This window comes from Capsicum annuum, chromosome 7, assembly GCF_002878395.1.
Source record: "Capsicum annuum cultivar UCD-10X-F1 chromosome 7, UCD10Xv1.1, whole genome shotgun sequence".
Classification (NCBI taxonomy): domain Eukaryota; kingdom Viridiplantae; phylum Streptophyta; class Magnoliopsida; order Solanales; family Solanaceae; genus Capsicum; species Capsicum annuum.
Window position 1 is genome coordinate 153,910,215 of NC_061117.1, and position 20,483 is coordinate 153,930,697.

At 33.3% G+C, this 20,483-nt stretch overlaps 1 protein-coding gene across 1 annotated transcript; it reads left to right on the forward strand.

The window, feature by feature from the left end:
• Window positions 1-6,513: 6,513 nt before the first annotated feature.
• Window positions 6,514-11,629, forward strand: LOC107877892 (pollen receptor-like kinase 4). Its single transcript, XM_016724683.2, has 3 exons — window positions 6,514-7,374; window positions 9,017-9,685; window positions 10,712-11,629. Exons 1-3 carry the CDS (start codon window positions 6,735-6,737, stop codon window positions 11,356-11,358), a joined length of 1,956 nt encoding a protein of 651 aa, XP_016580169.2. The 5' UTR covers window positions 6,514-6,734; the 3' UTR covers window positions 11,359-11,629.
• Window positions 11,630-20,483: the final 8,854 nt, after the last annotated feature.

The window sequence follows — 20,483 nt, forward strand, 5'->3', positions numbered from 1 at the left end:
CAATCCTATTTAATGATCTACTTTGTGTTTTTTCAATAGATCTGTTGCAACAGATGGTCCATATATTGGAAGAACACACTATAGTTAAAAATAATAATATTTAAATTCACAACAATGAATTAAAAATATCAAAGTCCACAACAAACAAACAACAACACAAGTTTTACTATTACAACAATCATGGTGGATTATGATCTGAGCATGTAGTTATTTTGTGGCAAGCATTCTTACATACAAAGCACTTATTTTTTCTTGATGGAACTGATTCTCCGACTCCATGCCTCCTCTTATATCGCCTTCTTCCTGATTTAATAGTGCTTGGGTCAATATATGGAGGAGGTATTAATCTCTACAAAATCTCTTCATGAACAACCCAAGATTCTTAAAGAGGTACTGAATTAATATTCTCACTATATGTCATTATATAACTTTCCATCGAATAATATGGAGACAAATATCTATAAATTTAAGCTCCATGTTGGGCACCATATTGGACTCGAAATGCTGCCATAGCATGTGGACATGGTATTTTGTCTAAGTCAAAAACTCTACATGTACAAGATTTTGTTTGAATATTGACCATGGTAACATCACCATGACCGTTAATACTAAACTTGTAATCTAATATTTGATGACCAAATGACCTATTCCCCAACTGATATTCATTGATATTTGTTTTCCTGCTTCTAAAACAAATTCGTTTCTTGCGTTCGCGAACTGGATATGCCTTTCGTGAAATAATTTGGCATACTTTTTATTTATTTCATCAACTAACGCCGCAATAGGAAATTCTCTTTCAAATCTAAACAATGAATTCACTGATTCAACTATATTTGATGTCATAATATTATACCTATACAAAAAAATCACTTAGTACAACATCATATAGTATTACAAACTTGTAACTCAAAAAAGACATTAAATTTATAATAATGTACCTATTTACTGAACAAAATGCCCTACTCCATCTCTTGAAACTAACATTTCGAGAGGTTGTGCTGCCATGGGTGACATATCCCTTATTTGATTGAAATGGTCAAAAAACTCAACTATAACATATGCTTTAGCCCTTCTGTAAAAAGAGACATAACCCTTTCATTGTCAAATTTGTTTCGAATATTTCCTCTAAGATGCCTCATGCAAAAATCAAAGTGAGCTGAAGTGCAGAAAATTGAACCCATCTTCAGAATACTTGGATGACTATTTGAAATAATACACAACTCTTCGGTATCATTGACACATATTCATATTTGTTCAAAAAAATATCCATACAAGGTATCACATTCCTTCTCCACTACACAAAAAATGACAGAAAAGATATGACTCTACGCATCCTGTGCCACCGCCGATAGCAAAACTCCTCCATACTTGCTCCTTAAGAACGTCCTATTGATGGCTATGACTTTTCTCAACAGTTGAAAACCAAGAATACAAGAACCATAGGATACAAAAAAGTACTTAAACCTTCCATTTTTATCAATATGCAATGTTGTCTTACTTTTGAGATTTGTAGACTCTAGCATGTAACGGTAGGCATCGAGGACTGCATACCCGTACTCATGTGTCCCCTAACCAAGTCCTTCACAATCCCCATGGCCATATATAATTTCCAATAACTAAACGTATTACCCAATTCTCTAAGGAGTGGATTGATCTTATCACTTGTATAAGGACCTTTGCCATTGGGGAATCTATTTTGAAAATAGTGACCGAGGACCTTTGTTGTGGCATGAGGATTATAGCTCGTAATATTCTTTGAACCACATGTGTGATACATTTCATAAACTTAATGACAAATCTATCAGAACTTAAATATTTACCGCCATTAACTACCACTTGCAGTTCGGATTAACATATCTTAAAGAAAAGACTTTGCTCGAATTAATTACCTTTAGTATGAAGTCTTTTTCAAGAAAGCAATAAAAAAAAGTACATAGTTCTATTTTATTCTTGAATGATATTTCCTTGTAAAAACCAGTCTCGTCATCTTGACAATTGCCCGACTGTGTTGATGGAGAAGAACTATCCACTGCATTGCTTATAATAACGGGCGTAGGTGTTTAATCATCATCTAGAATATTCATGTACAGATCAACGAACTTATCATTAAACATGTCTTGTTGTTGTTCTTCTTTTACATGCTTGTTCTCATTCTTTCTTATTTTTTCAACCATATACACCCTTAATACCAGCCTAGCAGAATCACTCAAATAAGCACGCAACTGAACCTGATTGGTTATCTTGAAAGGTACTATCCTTTTATTTTCAAAGGAATTGTGCATGTAGCTTATGACGATTTTTCCAATTGATAATTCAGTCTACAATAGCTGATGATTAAGTTTACAAAATCATGATACGAAACATCACTTTGTCTGTTATAGCTATTGCCTCTAGCATTTCACCCTACTTCCAATGCCATACATATTGATTGCTCTTCTCGATCCATTCACTATGACAATCCACCCTTATTGTTATTAATCCCTCCATTAGTGGTACCTAAATAAAGAATTAATTGAAAAAGTTAATAATGACATGATAATAAAATTAATTATGATTTTATTGTACTATGGCATGAACCCCAACATATGAGTAATTTGTTGCAATAGGTGAATAATATATTGCAACAGGTTAGTGATCTATTGCAATAGATGACTCACCTATTGGGATTCATGTTATGATACTATAGAACCTATAGTTGATTCCAATATATGAGTCATCTGTTGGAATAGGTAACTCATCTGTTGCAACCAATTATCCATATATTGCAACATATGATGCACCTATTGGGATAGATATTACTTTACTAAAGAATCTTTGAAGCTGATTCCAACATATGAGTGACATATTAAAATAGATGACTAACCAGTTGCAAAAGATGACTCACCTGATATAGCAGATGAATCATGTTCTATAGTTTTGTACCATGAATACCAACAAGTGAGTTATATATTGCACCAAATAACTCACCTATTGCAATATATGACATGCCTGTTAGAATGAACTTTAGGTTCTTGTAACATCATACATTTTTGAGCTACACATTGGACTATTATTCTTGTGTGTGTAAACTCTATTCCCATTATTTACATTTGAATACATATGTCATGATGATTATTCTAGTTAGAAGAGTGCTTATAAGGTGAAAAAAAATTCAAAAGAATCAGTTGCAATAAAGTTGAGCTAAGAGCCTTTGCTTCGGCCAAATTTTTGTATTGTATTCGATAAAGATCAACTTTGAATGTGTATAACTTTTGACATCTATGGATTTTTTTAGCTCAATATTCACCAAATGATATATAATTGAGTTAGATTTCCAATGATACCAATTTCACCTTAATCGGATACCCGAGCAAAAAGTTATGGCCATTTTTGTGAGAAATAGTAAAGAGTCACAATAGCCCCATATCGCGAGGGATATTCCATCGGACTAGTGGTCGCAGCATGAGGGTTACTCTACTAGAATAGGGGTCACCGTGAGAGCCATTTCCATTAGAAAAAAAGGCCAAAGGGAAATTGGGTCCTTCCCCTCAACCCCAATCGTCCAAAACATGATTTTTAGTATTTTAAGGGGAATTATTTGCCCATTACCCTCAAAATTACTCACTAGAAACCCTTTCCCTCTCCTAAGAACAAAATCCAAGCTCCTTTCCCCAAGAATCCAAGAGGTCGAGTTTTCAAGTTCACGCAATCTTCAAGAATCTAGCTATTGAGGTATGTGGGTTTATGAACAAGGACATTCTTCCATACTTGTGCCCAAAACTTGTTTAAAAGTTTATGTTATATGATTTGCAATTAGGGTTCATGCCCAAGTTATTTTGTTTTGAGTTTATGAAATTATTATTTGATTAAAATATTAAAGTGCATACTTGTTTTGATCTAATTATGTCTAGACTTAAAGATATTCCATTATGATTTGAATACCATGAGTTTGATTTGAAACATTGATTAAAGATTTCCAATTGAGTTTTAAGCATGATATTGTATTACAAGTTATATGAAAGAACGTATAAGATTTAAGGCTTAAGTTTAAGCACTAAGTATACAAAAATATTTTGGTTTTTTTGATTCAATGACAAGGCTTGAAATTCATAATGGTTTATCTTAATTATGATTTAAAGCAAAGGGAAGCATAATTAGTTTCTAGTATGCTAACTCTTATGCTATTTTAAGGTAGATTTCCTAAAGTATGAGTATATAAGTAATATAGGAGTAGTATTTAGCATCGAGAAGGGAATACAAATGAGCATATTCTTAATTCCTAGAAACTACGAGACAACATAAGTTAAGCTTTTGCAATATGGATGAAGTTAAGTATAGTGATCACTAAGATTAAGGTTTTATTTCGATGGCAAGGGTTGAATAGTTCTTTCTAACGTGGGTAAGACGTAGGACTCCATGATAGCTCACATGGTTTATGTCGGTTAGAAGAACCTCCCTAAGAAAGAATAAAAGTAAAGCTTTTAGAACTAAGTGTTGTGGCTCACAAAGTTCATACTTATGCTTCATTACTCATGTTTATGATTTTGCAGTCTTTATTTTTTGTAAGCTCAACATGAGTCATTTACAGTTAGCATGCATTATTTGAAAGTCTAAGTGCATATTAAGTTATTGTTTTACTTATGCATTCACCCCTACATACTCACTACATTGTAGAGGTACTTACCTATATATATATATATGTGTGTGTGTGCTACATTGTATTATAATGTAGGTCTTGATGCTCAATTCCAGCAGCATGATTGACTATGGGCATCACAACCTACATCCCGACTTTCGGTGAGTTCTCATAGTTTGAGAACCTAGTTTCTCAGACCTTGATATTGATGAAGTCTTTCAATTATTTGATTTCTGTTTATGTTCGGATCAGTTGGGGTCTGTCCCAATTGCTCTCTAGTTAGAAGTAGAGGCTTGTCCGGCAATTTCAGTTTTAAGTTCAAAAGTGTCTGTTTAAAGATTTTCAAGTTAAAGACTTTCAGTTAAGATATTAATTCAGTTATCTTTAGATTTTATATGTCAGTTCACTTTTCTTATGAGTTTCAAGTTGAGTAAGCTTAAAGGGTTATCTTAGGGCTATTCATAATCTTGAGCACCGTGTGACATCCAAGGGGTAATTTCGGGGCATTACAGTTCTGTTACAACAGGTGAGTAATCTATTTCAATAGATGACTCCTCTATTGCAACAAATGACTCATTTGTTTGATTCATGTTACATCACTATAGAACTATAAACATGAATATAATATATAAGTCTTCTGCTACAACAGATGACCCATCTATCGGAACAGATGAGTCATCTGTTGAAACAAATGAATTATGTCGGATTCATGTTTGGGTTCTATCCACTGTTGAATAAACAATAATAGTAGTGTACCCAGATGACAAATTCAGCTAAAAAGCATAATTTTACTTACCAAAGTCACGTATGAAGTAATGTCAAAGTGATGTACAAAATAAAATTTGACCTAAAAAATTGATCAACTAGCAGCAGTAGTGGTAACAACAACAACAATGGTCAACAACAAGAAGATGATGATGATAATAAAGAGGAAGATGATGATAATGAAGCAGAAGATGATATATAAAGCAGCAACAACAATGAACAACAAAAATCATGAAGAGAAAGAAAACAATAATAAATGAGAAGAGAGTCGCGCACACATTTTCCCCTTCGTTTGTAGTTATATTATTTGGATCAGAGAGTAAATTAAAAAACTTATGTACTATTCTCAAAATTCTCCAACTTTCTTAATCCATAATAAAGTAATTGTCACATACACTCAATTATTAAAACTTGAGTCACCTACACCTCATTTTAAAATTTTTTTGTCACTTTTAACAAAATTGCCCACTAAAATATTATTATTATTGTTATCCAACATAATTAAAAAAAAATAATGCTATTTAACTTAACGATGGACTTAAGTTTGCTAGTTTTGTATTTTTTCCTTTAAATAATGTGATAGCATTAATTACTTACCTAACCAAGATTAGTTACTTATTCAATAATAATTAATCATTTAGCGCTCTAACAAAGAAATCATTCAAATGGAATTTTTTGTTGATCAATTTTAACTTGTACTTTTTTATTTTAATTTGTTGTCATTCTTTACATAGTGTTTTTAATATCACTTATATCATATCATATGTACTATTTTATTGAGACACATACATATACATGTATAGAGTTGTTAAAGTTATTGTCATGTGCTTAGGAGATCATAGATTCAACCCTTGGAAACAACCTTTAGCAGAAATGCAAGGTAAGACTGCGTACAATAAACTCTTGTGGTGGAGTTCTCTTGTGGTGGGGTTCTTTCCCAAATCCTACGCATACCGGGAACTTTAGCACACCAGAAACTAGAAAAACTAGCACAGTCGATTGCAATCAGAAACTCCAAGGACAAACCTCATTCAAAGAGAATTCAAAGGGTAAAGCGTAGTTTTCTCAGGGAATTAGGGAAAAAAAAATAGGGGACTCTGTCAACTTGACAATCTCCTCTTCACATTTGTCCATTTTTCCAACTAATTCTCCAACTCCTTGTACTTGTCTCTCTCTTGCTTTCCCTTGCATTCAACAGAAAACAGTCTTTCTCCCCCCTTTCTTTTGGCCTCAAAACTCCATAAAGGTAGCATTCTTTCTTTTGTAGGAGCCCTTTGAGAGGGCGCGCACCTGCAAGTGCGCGCACCAGAAACTTTTTTTAAAAAAATAAGCCAACTCTCTTCTCTATGCAATCATGGCGCAAGCTACACAGAAAAACTACAAAAACAAAAACCAGAAGAAAAATAAACATTTCCTCCTCCTTCTTATCATGTCCTGTTTAGCATTTGTGGCAACCCCATCAGAGGGAAAATTATCCGAGGCTGAGGTTCTGCTCAAGTTTCGTGAATCTTTGAAGTTCGATGGCAACCCCTTCTCGACATGGGATGTCAATGTACCACCCTGCACTGAAGAGAACAATAAGCCCAAATGGAAGAACCTTTTTTGTGAAAAAGGGATGGTTTTTGGTTTGAATCTTGAAAACCTTGGCCTAAGTGGTACCATTGATTTGGAGGTACTTAAGGAGCTGCCTCATTTTAGAACCATAAGTGTTTTAAAAAATAAATTTGAAGGATCTTTGCCACCTTTAAATAAACTGCCTACATTAAAGACTGCTTATTTCTCAAATAACAAGTTCTCTGGGCCAATTGATGGAAAGATTTTTGAAGGGATGCATTCATTAAAGAAACTTCACCTAGCAAATAATGAATTTACAGGACCACTCCCTCCCATATTCGGTGAAATACCAAATCTAAGGGAGTTGAATATTCAAAATAATAAGTTCGAGGGTCCAATTCCTCCTTCCTATGCACATCTATATATGCCTGTTTATGATGGTACGCGGTCTTCTCGTTGTGTTTTTGATTTTTACGTTTTCCTATTTCTTTTTTAGTATTTTGAGAAAATGATCATAAAAAGTTGTGTGCAGCCTTAATCTTGTAATGCAAACTTCTCAGTCCTGTATGTTGGGGTGCAAATGCATATCTTATTGGCATCTAAAATTTAACTAAAAATTATACAAATACACAAAGTATGTTTTCAATATTACAAAAAAATCTCAATTTTCTAAATATATTATAAAAATTGCACATATATACAGAATGCTATGTATATATTGGCTATGTTATGTATATTAATAGAGAGAAATAGTCAAGTAATTAAAAAAGTGGGAGAGAGTGTAATTACTTTTAAAAGATTTGTATTTATGTTATTTATACAAAATTTAAAGCAATATCCAACATCCCCATCTTTTAATGGTTTTACAATGGATGAATAAACTTCCTCCATCTAATTTTACAGTATAATCACCCTTGTGGTGTGGCTCACTGGTCGGGAGTTGAAAACCCATCACAGCTACTTGAGATCGATTTTCAGGTAGGACCTTTGAGTCGAGCCTGTCGCACCGGGCTTGCCTAGTGCGGTTAAAAACCCCTGATGTAACTTGCAGGCTGTACACAGAGGGGTTTACCCAGTGCGCACATCCGAAGGGTGTAGCAGCTGCGGATTTTCCTGGAATTTTCAAAAAAAAAAAAAAATAGATATCCAATAATACTTGTGTTGCTTGGAAAATCAATGGTTTACCATTTTGTGTTCAATTTATCCTTGCTATTAATATTATTCATTATTCAATATATTTTTCAAAGTATTAAATTTAATGAGGATATTATAAGATTATCCTCATTATTTATTGTTTTTTAAGACGCATGCCACATGAATAGTGGACAAGTAGAGAATGGAGGAATTGTTATTCAATTAAGAGAGATGACTCTTACCTTCTATTTTTTCCTTAATTAGTAATTCATCCATTTTATTTTAGTTGATCCTCTTTTTAAAAATATTTGTTTCAATTTAATTGTCCCTTTGATGAAATCAAGAGGATTTTAATAGGTTATTCCAATAATACCTTTACCATTAAATGACTAAAAAAAATGTATAACTTAAATTTATATTTTCAAAGTATAATTAATAAGGCTGATTTGGTAAAATAAACCTCTAATAAATATTTTTTCTTAATCGATGTGTCAAGTCAATAGAGGCCAACTAATACGAATCAGAGGGAAGTAACAACCATCACCATCATTTATTGTCTCAATGAGATGAATACGCCATTTATAGTGTGCAACGACGTTTATTTTTTCTAATTTCTTTAACTTGACGCCACTGCTTCATTGTCGTGTTAACGTTCTCTAATTATTTTATTAAAATAATACATCTCTTTTCATTTTTGTACTTGTTTATGATTCATTAAATGGAGATATGTATACACGACATACCATGTCGTCTTGCAATCCTAGATTATCATGTCCTTTGGATTTCACAGCCAAACATTGATTCTTACGATTTACAACAAATTAAAAAAATAAGAGATTATATTGGTTCGTCATATGGCAGGAACAATTGAAGAGAATTATCTTCCATTTGCGCATAAAAAGTAGAGAGAGATTAATAAACATAAGATGTTTTTTTCTTATAAAACAGGCAACGAAGGTCTTTGTGGTCCACCTTTATCAAAACAATGCAATCAGGAGGTACAAAAAAAGCAAATATTGTCGTCGTCGTCATCATCATCTGGTTGGAAGATTGCCCTTATCGTAGTTGTAGTTGTTGCAGTTATATGCATTATTGCCGTTATAGTCATCAGCCGTCGCAAGAAAAATACCCAACAGGAAGTAGTACTAGGGGGAGCATCATCAGACGTCCCACCGGCCAGTCAGGACCAAAAATTAATTCCTCCATCTGACCATCTAAACAAAATGGAACAAGGACATTCTGCTGCATCTACTCCTGATCGCTTGTCTACCGATGGCAAGAGAGCAGAAGTGGCTGGACAAAAACTTCTCTTCTTGAAGGATGAAATTGAGAAATTTGACTTGCCTGATTTGTTGAAAGCCTCTGCTGAAGTTTTGGGAAGTGGGGTCTTTGGTTCAACTTACAAAGCTGCACTTAGCACTGGTCCTGTCATGGTTGTAAAAAGGTTCAGGCATATGAACAAAGTCGGCAAAGAAGACTTCCATGAGCATATGAGGAGGCTTGGCAGATTGAGCCATAAGAATTTGCTTCCTGTTCTCGCTTTCTATTATAGGAAGGAGGAAAAGCTTCTCGTCTTTGAGTATGTCAACAATGTCAGCCTTGCCGTTTATCTTCATGGTACCAATCTACTCTCTTCTAATTTACATTAATTACTCCATCCCTTCTAATTTACGTTAATTAATCCAAGCCTTTTAATTTGTTTATATGCTTTTTAACTTGATATGGAGTTGTTAAGTATCCCACATTGGAAGAGGAAAGGGTCCTTGGTCTCCTTATAAAGCTTGGACAATCTTCCTCCTCATGAGCTAGCTTTTTGGGTGTGAGTTATGTCGACAAATTTTAACATGGTATCTAAGCCAGACCCATTCCAAATGTGGGCCCCCATAAATATTGTCCACGCTCCAGTTAGCGTGGGCGTGCGGGGAGTGTTAAGTATCCCACATCGGAAGAGGAAAGGGTCCTTGGGCAATCCTCCTGAAATGATTTATTTTGAGTTGACACGGAGCTTAAGAAAATAAAGAGACTTTTGAATCTTATGATGTTAAATTAAAGTTATATCATATGTACCAAAATGCTCTTTATTCTAGTGGTTTTAAACATATCATGTGAAAAGTTGGAATTAAATGGTTGTCAAAAAAGAAAAGGGTCATTCTTTTTTAAACGGACTAAAAAGAAAAGTAGTTTATTATTTTTGAAATGAAGAAAGTACCAAATACATATAGAATATACTAAAACATCCTTTAATTTAGGCTTGTGATTTTAAACATGTCATGACTCATATGAAATGGCTAAACTAAAGAGTTGTCATAAAAGAAAGAAAATGTTTTTTAAAAAACAGACTAAAAAAAATAAAACAAACAAATTTCAGGAAAGGAGTATTAATCACTCTCTTTGTTCCAATTTAAGTATCTCTATTTTTGTTAAAGGTCGTCCAGTGAGATTGGATGTTCATTAATTTCTCAAAACAAAAGTTGTCTTACTTTATGTCTTCCTTTTTTTTTAATCTGTTCCAACAAGAATGACACTTTCTATATTTTATATGTTTTCTAATTCCAACATTGTACGTGAAATATTTTTCATATTTTGTTCGTAGTCTTCACCGTCTTTTATTTTTTATAATTTATGTTATTTGTGATTTTTTAGGAAATAGCAAATCACGTGGTGACCAAAGCTTGGATTGGCCAACTCGTTTGAAAATTGTGAAAGGAGTAAGCAAAGGGATATTGTACCTGTATAATGAGCTACCAAGCTTGACAGCACCTCATGGTCACCTCAAGTCCTCAAATGTTCTTCTAACTGAAACCTTCGAGGCAGTTCTCACAGACTACGCCTTACTACCAGTGGTGAATGCTGAGCATGCTCATGAAAACATGATATCATACAAAGCACCAGAGGTGAAGCAATTTGGTAAAATCAATAGGAAAACTGATGTTTGGACACTTGGTATGTTAATCTTAGAGATCTTGACTGGAAAATTCCCTTCCAATCTTTTGGGAAAAGGAGCTCAAGACACTGATGATTTAGCGACGTGGGTGAACTTTGTTCTTGGAGAAAAATCATTAGAAGCGGAGGTGTTTGATAAAGACATGCAAGGAACAAAAGATTGTGAGAGTGAAATGATGAAGCTTTTGAAGATTGGGCTAAATTGTTGTGAGGTTGATGTTGAGAAAAGATGGGATATAAAAGAAGTAGTGGAGAGGATTGAGGAAGTAAAAGAGAAAGGTGATTTCTGCTCTACTGTTATTGCTGCTGCAACTATTGAAGCTGACAATATGCATACTTCAAGATAAAATTCAAACATTTCAAGTGTTTTAGGGGTTTTTGATCAGCTCATCTTAATATGACAAGTTTTGATTTTCTTTGATGCATACTTAATGACTACTTGGGTATATATATGGGTTTTTTTTTCATGGTAGAAATAAATTGAACCACCCTGTGGGGCCACAACAAAAAAAATAGAGAAAAAAAGAAAATAAGAGAATAGAAAATGAAAATACTTAATTTTTGTTTGAATGTAAATTTGTCCTTTATAAATCTATAGTCTAGGTGTGTTTCTTTTCATTTTTATTCTCCATCAAAACTTATTTGGGATTATTACTTCGCAAAACTGCTATCTATAAATAAATAAACTATATTATATTATATCTAAGATATTGGGATTTCGCATTCGTCTTGTTCTTCATTTAGGCGACCTAATCACCTCAGATTATTAAAATTAGTTTGCGTCAATGAAGATTTTTTAATCTTCTTTGTTTTAATTGATCCAATCATTATACAAAATTAATATTTAAATCTATTGAAATTAGATCAAAATTTTGAAGGATAAGAGAAAAGAAATGAATAATTCTATTTAAAGTTGTCTAATCACGCCAAATTATGTTCTAATAAAATAGACAAAGCAATGATGCAAATATATTCGATCAAAAAATCAAAAGTTGAATCCATCGTGGATCTTACATCAAGTTGTAATTGATCAATAGTTCTTGAAATGATAATTAAGAACCTGCTTAAATATTTGAATGAAAGTGGGGTGCTTTCTTTGAACCTAGGACAATGACTTCCCCAATCATCAGGGTGAAAGTGCAATATTATTGATTTATTCTTCACCGACTATGACTTTACTTACTACTGCCAATATCATCAAACCTAGAAATATTATTCTAGAATATCCTTTTGAGTTAACTCTGAATAACTTTATCCAACTTAAACAAATAGTCCAAGCTTCTTTATTTCTAACTTTCACTTTTAAGTCTCCACAATTAATTCCTTATTTTCTCGATAAGTGACCTATTTAACCTAAAATATAACTATGCAATCTCTCCCAAATATAGCAAGATATGAGACACGGCTAGTTGAGAGTTCTTCAATCAATCATTAAAAACATATAATTGAACACATGATATCTAGAAAAGTGACTTTAACATAGAAAATAGTAGCAGTTAAACAAATAATAATTTCCATCAAAATTCTAGACTAAAAGTCATATACTTATTATAATTAAACATAAATATATATAAATGGTGGTCAAAACATTAACCATAACAACTAACGTATATGCTAACAACTAACATATGCGCTGAGGCTATAGCAAACTCAGAGATATAGGGGAAATGGGGCGAACAAAATCACTCATGTTCTAAGAGAAGGAAACAAACTTGTTGATTTTTTCACTAACTTGGATTTTGATTTACAGGTATGATATCTGTTAATAACTATCAGGAGGCCCCTATTGAGTCTAAATGAATTATTAATCCAGACAAAACTCAAATGCCCAATCTCAGGTTCAATGTAATCAGAAGTTTTGAATTAAATTGAGACAGGCAAAAACAAGGAAAGGAACGTCAAGGAATAAAAGTTTTAATTGTTCTTAACAATTATCAGTTTTTCAAGATGGTATTTCATCAGTACTTTGAGGTTACTATCTCAATAATCTATTATTTACGTATTTTTATTTCTCTTTTCAAATAGTGATATTAAGCTTACCGGAGCTTCAATCTACTAAAAGGGAAAGCATAATTGTAAAAGTAACGAGAGATAAAGAATCACTATTTTTAGAACTTGGTAACTAAGCTAATGCTATACCTATAAGATGGAACTTACCTTAGGATTGAGACCATTTGTCCTTGAATTTAAGTATCACGATGACTCGTAAGAGTTTGAGGTTGCCTAAAGTGGGATTATTCAAGAACATGTTGAAAGTGAACTGAAGTAAGTATAACAAGGAATGTGGATATAAAATAATAGACTAGTGGTAGATTCTAAATGTTACAACTCACCTTAGATTCATTGTCTTTTTTAGAATGAAGCTTCTCTTAGAAGATCGAAAAACTTTGGGTCTATGTGAAGTGTCACGACTAAATTATGGGATCTTATGGATACCTACCTAACTCTACCCTATCTCTAAAACTATAAGCATTAGTAAATATATTTAAACCAAAATAATTTACAATAACAAATGTCCAATTCAACTAAACAACTTTTAGAACCTAGTCTAAACATGTATAAAATCTCTAAATACAAGAATGACAAATCATAAAACAACCTCTATGTAAGAGTAAAATAATAGAAGCTGTTGAATAATAGTCATTGCTGCGCTACAAAACTTTAATTGAACTGTAATTAAATCTATACCCCTCAAAAGATATATAGTAAGTGTAGTACCGGTGCAAAATTAAACATACTTATTAGTAGATATCATCGGTCGACCAGGGTTAGAAATATATAACAACAAATAGCAGTCAATAAGAGATCATGGAAATATTCACTTAACTAACTTCAATTTCAATTCCCAACATTTCCTCTTTCCTTTAATTTTAAAATTATTGATTTAACCTCAAAGCATGACTAAAATATACAAATCCATGGAATCACAAATCAATAGCTCTTCTGCACTGATTATATTTTAAATAAATCTACACTCTTTTCTCATTAATCCTCTCCTGTGACACCCTCGCTCACTATTTTATTACCATTATACATTGATAATGCAATCACCAAGACAAGTAATAAAACATTAACTAATATACAAGAAAAAAATACAATATACTTTAAGTATATATACATATATATATATATATACATACATGCACATACAAAAACCTTCTTTTACTCCTACCTGTAATACATATTAAAAAATACATCAACTTACAAACCACTAGTTATCCATCTTCTTATAAATTTGTCTCACATTACTCGTATTAATTGACTTACATATAGTTATTCAAGTCATCAATCAATCAGGTATAGGATGATATGCAACAATGCAATGGATCAATGTATGTCTAAAACTAGTGTACACATATACTAGGGTCAATAGAGACCCTTAGTCATGACCAGTATGGGACGAGTTTTATCCATATACCGTACTAGAATTGTACCACTTCCAATAGCAAGGCTATCAATGTCTATATCGGTTTGGCACCCAATCCCAACAATCATATTGATAAATAACTCATCTCGGCTTATGATACCCGATCTACTGAATATAAGCAACTTATACTAGTATGGTACCCAACAAATTAGTTATCACAATGTATGAATGTCATTATCAAATATAAACTATGATGAAATATAGTGCACCAGTTATGTAAATACACAATTTTCTAGATATTTAGTTAAAATCAAGTTCATCATTCAAGGTAAACAATAATATCGACAAACACCAAATTATAAGTATTTTGAGGGCTAATTCACACAACTTATAATACACGCCTTATCAAACCATATTTATCAATCACAGTATGTTCAAAGATTAATCCATCATTTATTCAAATAAGTATTATCAAATGCAATCATCAATCACAAAAATACCCAAAGACCAATCAATCAAGTGTCTACACTTTAATTCAACACGCCTAGTTCATTCATCAATCCAACCCACTTTTATTTCTATAGGAATTGGTAAATTTAGCAACTAACTTGTAACCTTCCATTTAAGTCGTCACTAAGTCCAAGTTACTATTCTATTAGCTGATTATTTAACTGCTCAACTTTATTCAACTTACCAATTATAGATTGCGTCATACTTATTTACACATTATTTTGTAAAACTTAGAAAAACTTGACTTTAGGTTCTTAAGTTATGACACCACATCCTCTTATCATGATTAATTCTCCTAACTAGCTTTCACTAAGACTATCCTATATTTAAATTGCAAAATAGCGAATTCACCCACTTTTAAGGTATTAAAGATAAGTTTTATAGATTTTAAGATCACCAAATCTGCTTATCATCCTTTATATTCATATAATTCACATTACAATCCCTCATGTTATCATACAAACCCAGAATGCCGATTGAAAGATCCACACAATAACTTATCAACACCCAATTAGATCTTTATTACAATAATATCATGTTTTATCTATTCAAACTCTATACTCATAGGGCTAGAAATAAAGTCTCCCATCAAAGCTATTGTCATTACACATAACAAACCTAAATCTACTACACGTTAAATAATAAACTACCTCAACTGAAGATCTTGGAACAAGAAAACCACACCACTATTTCTCTTTCCCTTTCTTCTTGGCCCCATTAGTCCAATCATCAAGAAATCAAATACTTACAAGAGTAATTAATCAATTACTCTTTGAATAAATACTTTGTGAATTCAACCCTCTAATTCTATCCTTATTTATAGTCTAAAACATTATCCAAGGGTTAATAAATTATTAATTAGTTCTATCATACTCAATCTGTCTTTATTAATGGTGTTTTAAATCTAAGAGTCATTCAAAGTTTGTGAGACTAGGTTTTTTGGACCTAACATAGTTCACCAAGCTATGAATAAAGTGAAGTTAATTAGGGAAAGACTTAAGACTACCCAAAGTTGCCAAAAATTTTATGCAGATTCGAGGTAAAATGAGTTGGAATTTAAAGTTAGTGATTGGGTATTTTTGAAGGTTATTCCTGTAAAAGAGGTCATGAGGTTTGGGAAGAAAGGGAATCTCATTACCCATTATGTTGGTCCTTATAAGATTTTTAGGATAGTTGGGAAGGTTGCTTTTGAATTAGAGTTGCCTACAAATTTGTGTTCTATTTATCCCGTGTTTCACCTATCGATGTTAAAGAAGTCTGTGGAAGATCTTTCTTTGACTATCCCTTTGGTAGATATTGGTATTTCAGATTCCTTATCTTATAAGGAAGTCCCAATAGAGATTTTGGATAGGCAAGTCTATAGGATGAGGACTAAGGATGTGGCTTCGATAAAAGTCCTTTGGAGAAATCAGAAGGTGAAAGAAGATACTTGGAAAGCCAAAGAGGATATGAAGTCTAAATATCCATTCCTATTCACTACATTGGATGAAAATACTTGAGCTATGATTTTCGTTCTCTTTCTTATGGCCTTTTGAATTTGGCATTTAGGTATGTGTGCATTCTTTATTATTATCATGCTTATGGGTGCCTTGACACCTCATTCAGGGATAAATGATCCTTAAGTTGGAGGGGAGGGGTGGGTTAATATAATAACCCAGGTTTTTGACCCTAGAAACTTTTGGGTTTAGTCATAATTTTCTCGAGTAAGGCTCAGGTGATGAGTCGTAGGCACTCTTTACAAGTCGTATAGAGCCAGTCATAGCTTAAATATTGAGGTGGTCCAATGTTTCTATCTTGGGTATGATTGGTCCTTATGAGTCATAGGGTAAGGTCACGATTTGTAGAAAGGGACTCATGACCATTACAGTAAGAGGTCAGGGTTTGGGGTTCCAAGCTACAAGTCTTGATGACAAATCCTAACCTATGACCATAAGTTATTACAAGACCCACAGTGAGTAGGAGTTATGTTTTCTGCACGATTGCATTAAGGGTATTTTGGTATTTTTCTTCCAACCCATTACTTTCCATGACTTAAAACCCTTCCCTTAGCCCTATTTTAACCAATTAACACAACATAAACACTATTTTCTCTCTTAAATTCCTCAATTTAGAGCACAACTAGGGTTTTTAAGGATTAAGAACCTAGGGTTTAAATTGTAGCTTTTCTTCCAAATTTTTTTGTGTTTCAGGGATGAATCTCTTTTGAAATACCCTGGGTTTTGATCCTTAGAAAATTTCCTGAGTTTTGAACTTTCTGGATATTATATGACTAGAGGTACTAGTAGTATGTTGTGGTATGGTTTAGGGGTCATCACTCATATGATGATCACTGTGGTTTGGTTGGCTACTTTTCAAGCTATGATTTCTCTATAAGGGTCGTATAATGGGGTGTAAGTTATATGATACAACTCGTATGATGTCCTATGTCTTAATCTAGGTTATTCTATTCTGCCTTAGGTACGGTTTATGGGTACCAATCATATGAATGGGTATGAGTGAGACATAGGAGTTATAGGTTGGTTAGTATAGGGTGTTGAGATTTTTCTTAGGGTACAAGTGATGGGTACAACTCGTACCATAGGGTTGGATGGGAAGGGGTGGTCGTACCCTTCTGCAAGAATTTACATAGTATAAGTTGGGGGTAATTTAGATATTTCCCCTCTTAGTTTCTTAAGTCCCCATCTCTTATATCACTCTTGGGACATCACTTACCCTAATATTCTAATCTAAATACTTAGAAACTCTCTCAGTATTTCTCAAGGCTCTTGGGTTATGCAAAAGCTCAGGTTTCCTTCAAGATGGTCAATTGATGCCTATAGGGTGATTTTTCTCATTTTTTCTCAATCTAAGGCATGTTACTCCTCCGTGATTGTTAGGTCCAACTAAAGACATATTTTATGAATTGTTTTCATGGCATGATTGTTGTATGGGTTTGGGTTTTCAAATATATTTTAGTTTTTTTATTATAATGGTTGGTTATAGTTTTCCCATGTCTTTTACTTATGGTTGGCATATTATAATAATTCTTTGAATACTTGGTTGCATGGGAATGGTTAATTGGTACTTGTTTTTGGCTTTGGAAACACTATGCCCCAAAGAATGCCTTTACTATATGGTTGGAATTTTAATGGATCTATTGTATACTACAACTTGTTAATGAAAGCCTAAATGGTATAGATGGTCTAAATGGTTTGGAATGGTAAAATGGTAAGGTCTTAGTTGTAATTGTTGGTTTAATTGAAAGCCTTGTGGGGTACAAGGAAATTCCCCAAACAAACTAAGTAATGAACATACTTGTGGGGTACATGGAAATCCTCTAAGCTAACTTAAAAATGTAATTTATGGGTGGATGGGAATCCCTTCTTCTCTAAAAGGTTGTCTAAGAACATTGCTTACAATCTATAGTCAGTATGATGATACCACTACTTATAGCCTTATTTAATAATAAATGGAATAGGGTTCTTGGTTTTGTGTAATGATTTTAATTGGAAAATAATGGTAGGGTGTGATAGATAGCTATGAAGAGGTGAGTCCAAAGGACAAACACTCAAAAATCATATTTTCCGACATGAGGATTGGTCATGATGACCATATGGGGTACATGGGAATCCCTAAAGTTACACTTGTATATATGTATTATGGAGAGTAAAGTGTACTTGGGAATTCCCTACTCCTATGGTATCTCTAGTTCATGAAGCTACATGCATCAGGGCTCATTCAGGGGGTTACACTATACCCATATAGCCCATGGTTGTTCTAGGATGGTCAGCTACACATACCTAGGTTAATGGTTTTAAATGCATAATAAACCCGATTTCCTTTCCTGGCATAAATTATATATATGTATAGATGTGAATGCATATGATTGTTTACTTGGTTTTAAAAGTTTCTATTATTTTATCCTTATCTTTAATACTTACTAATATTCACCCACTAACCCATCTTCAGGCGGTTATATCCCCACGCGATGCAGGGATCTACCACTCTACTCCTTCTATTTAGTGATCAAATTTGAGATTAGCTATTAAATTGAAGTGGTAAGCTTCCATACTTAGGAAGTCTTCATTTTATATCATGGATGTCCTTACATACTTTTGTTATTTCATGGATATTGGCATTGGCTGTGGTTGGGGGAATGTCCCAAAAAGATATTATTTTTCTTTTGATTAGATGCTTTATGGAACTACTATAGGTTAGAATGGGTGTTATCGGTAGTGGTGTCAGCCTTAGTATTGGCATTGGTTTGGGGCTGATACTGTTTGACTGAATTTATGATTGTTCTATTCTTTTATGTTATGTTATAGATATAAACTTAGTTATTGTATCGGTTTGGTTATGGTTGTTGGTTGGCATGGGATGGTTAAACTTTCTTGGGTTGGTCATGGTCATGGACCTATCCTAGATTCTAGATTAGTACAAATATGCTATCTTGTTATATGTTTGGAATTAATTTGACTCAGGGTATATGTTGGATGGTTGGGTTGGGTAACGAGTGTGGTCTATGGTCCTAGTTAGACTTGAGATTACCATTATGACAAGACACTGGTTTAGGTCATGTGAAGTTTATATTATAGCTTTAGGTTCGTCGTCAATTGGGGCATCCACAAATCCATGTTGAGTAGAGTTTCTTTAAGGGTATGTATCATGCCACTCTCATAAGGGAGAAGCTATAAGTTATTTTGGAATATTTCTCTTTCTTGTGCTTTATTTAAAGATATAGGGTCTAAGGTCCAGAAATCCTTTGTAGTACTTATTTGTTTGCTTTTTAGATCATACCTTGATGATCTAAAGCTCATGAAAACTCTTTTGTCCTAACAGGGTACAATGTTGATGGAACACATTGTGCTCAGGGTATCCATACTCATTCTAGGGGTTTAGTCCCTGATTATTCTGGACTTCTACCAATTTCTTCTAGTCCTTCTCAAGATGATGTGATTAATGCAAAGTTTCATCAATCAATCCATATGATTGCTTAGTTGGTGTCTTCTCAGACTGAGTGTCCTGCATCTGCTATTCCATCCTTTGAGGCTACAAGGGTTGACCTATTTATAAATATGAGTCCTCCAATATTTATTGGTGGTAAGGTGGAGAAGGATTCTCAGAGATTTCAGGATGAGATGGAAAAGATTTTTAGGATTATACATGCCACGAATGGTATAAGAAATGAGATAAGGCAAGGGGTGATGTTGAGGAATAATCTTTGCAGGAGACTTTCTCCAATGCATTTCTAGCCCATTTCTTTCCTTAGGATTTAAGAAAAGCAAACATGGAAGAATTTGTTAATCTAAAATAGGGAAAGATGATCATTAAGGAATATGCCTTGAAGTTTTACAAATTGTCCTAGTATGCTTCAAAAATAGTAACTGATCCTATCTTGTGAGTTGATCCTTAAAAGTAATACTACCTTGTTGATCAAGGACATGAATATTGCTAGATTGGTTGTTCATATGAAACAGATGGAGGAAGAAAAGAAAAAATAGGCTGAGATGGGGGAAAAAAGGGTAAGAAATATAGGTTCTCTAACCAAAGTGGTGGGGATGGTGGTAAGTGGTCAAAGAAAAAATGGGGGAGCTCTAGTTCTTTCTCCACAGCTAG

Excerpts from the sequence above, each read along its gene's own strand:
- LOC107877892 (XM_016724683.2), top strand. The coding sequence starts at position 6,735 with ATGGCGCAAGCTACACAGAAAAACTACAAAAACAAAAACCAGAAGAAA. Across the intron at positions 7,375-9,016 it reads ATATATGCCTGTTTATGATG|GCAACGAAGGTCTTTGTGGT; the intron begins GTACGCGGTCTT and ends CTTATAAAACAG. Across the intron at positions 9,686-10,711 it reads CCTTGCCGTTTATCTTCATG|GAAATAGCAAATCACGTGGT; the intron begins GTACCAATCTAC and ends GTGATTTTTTAG.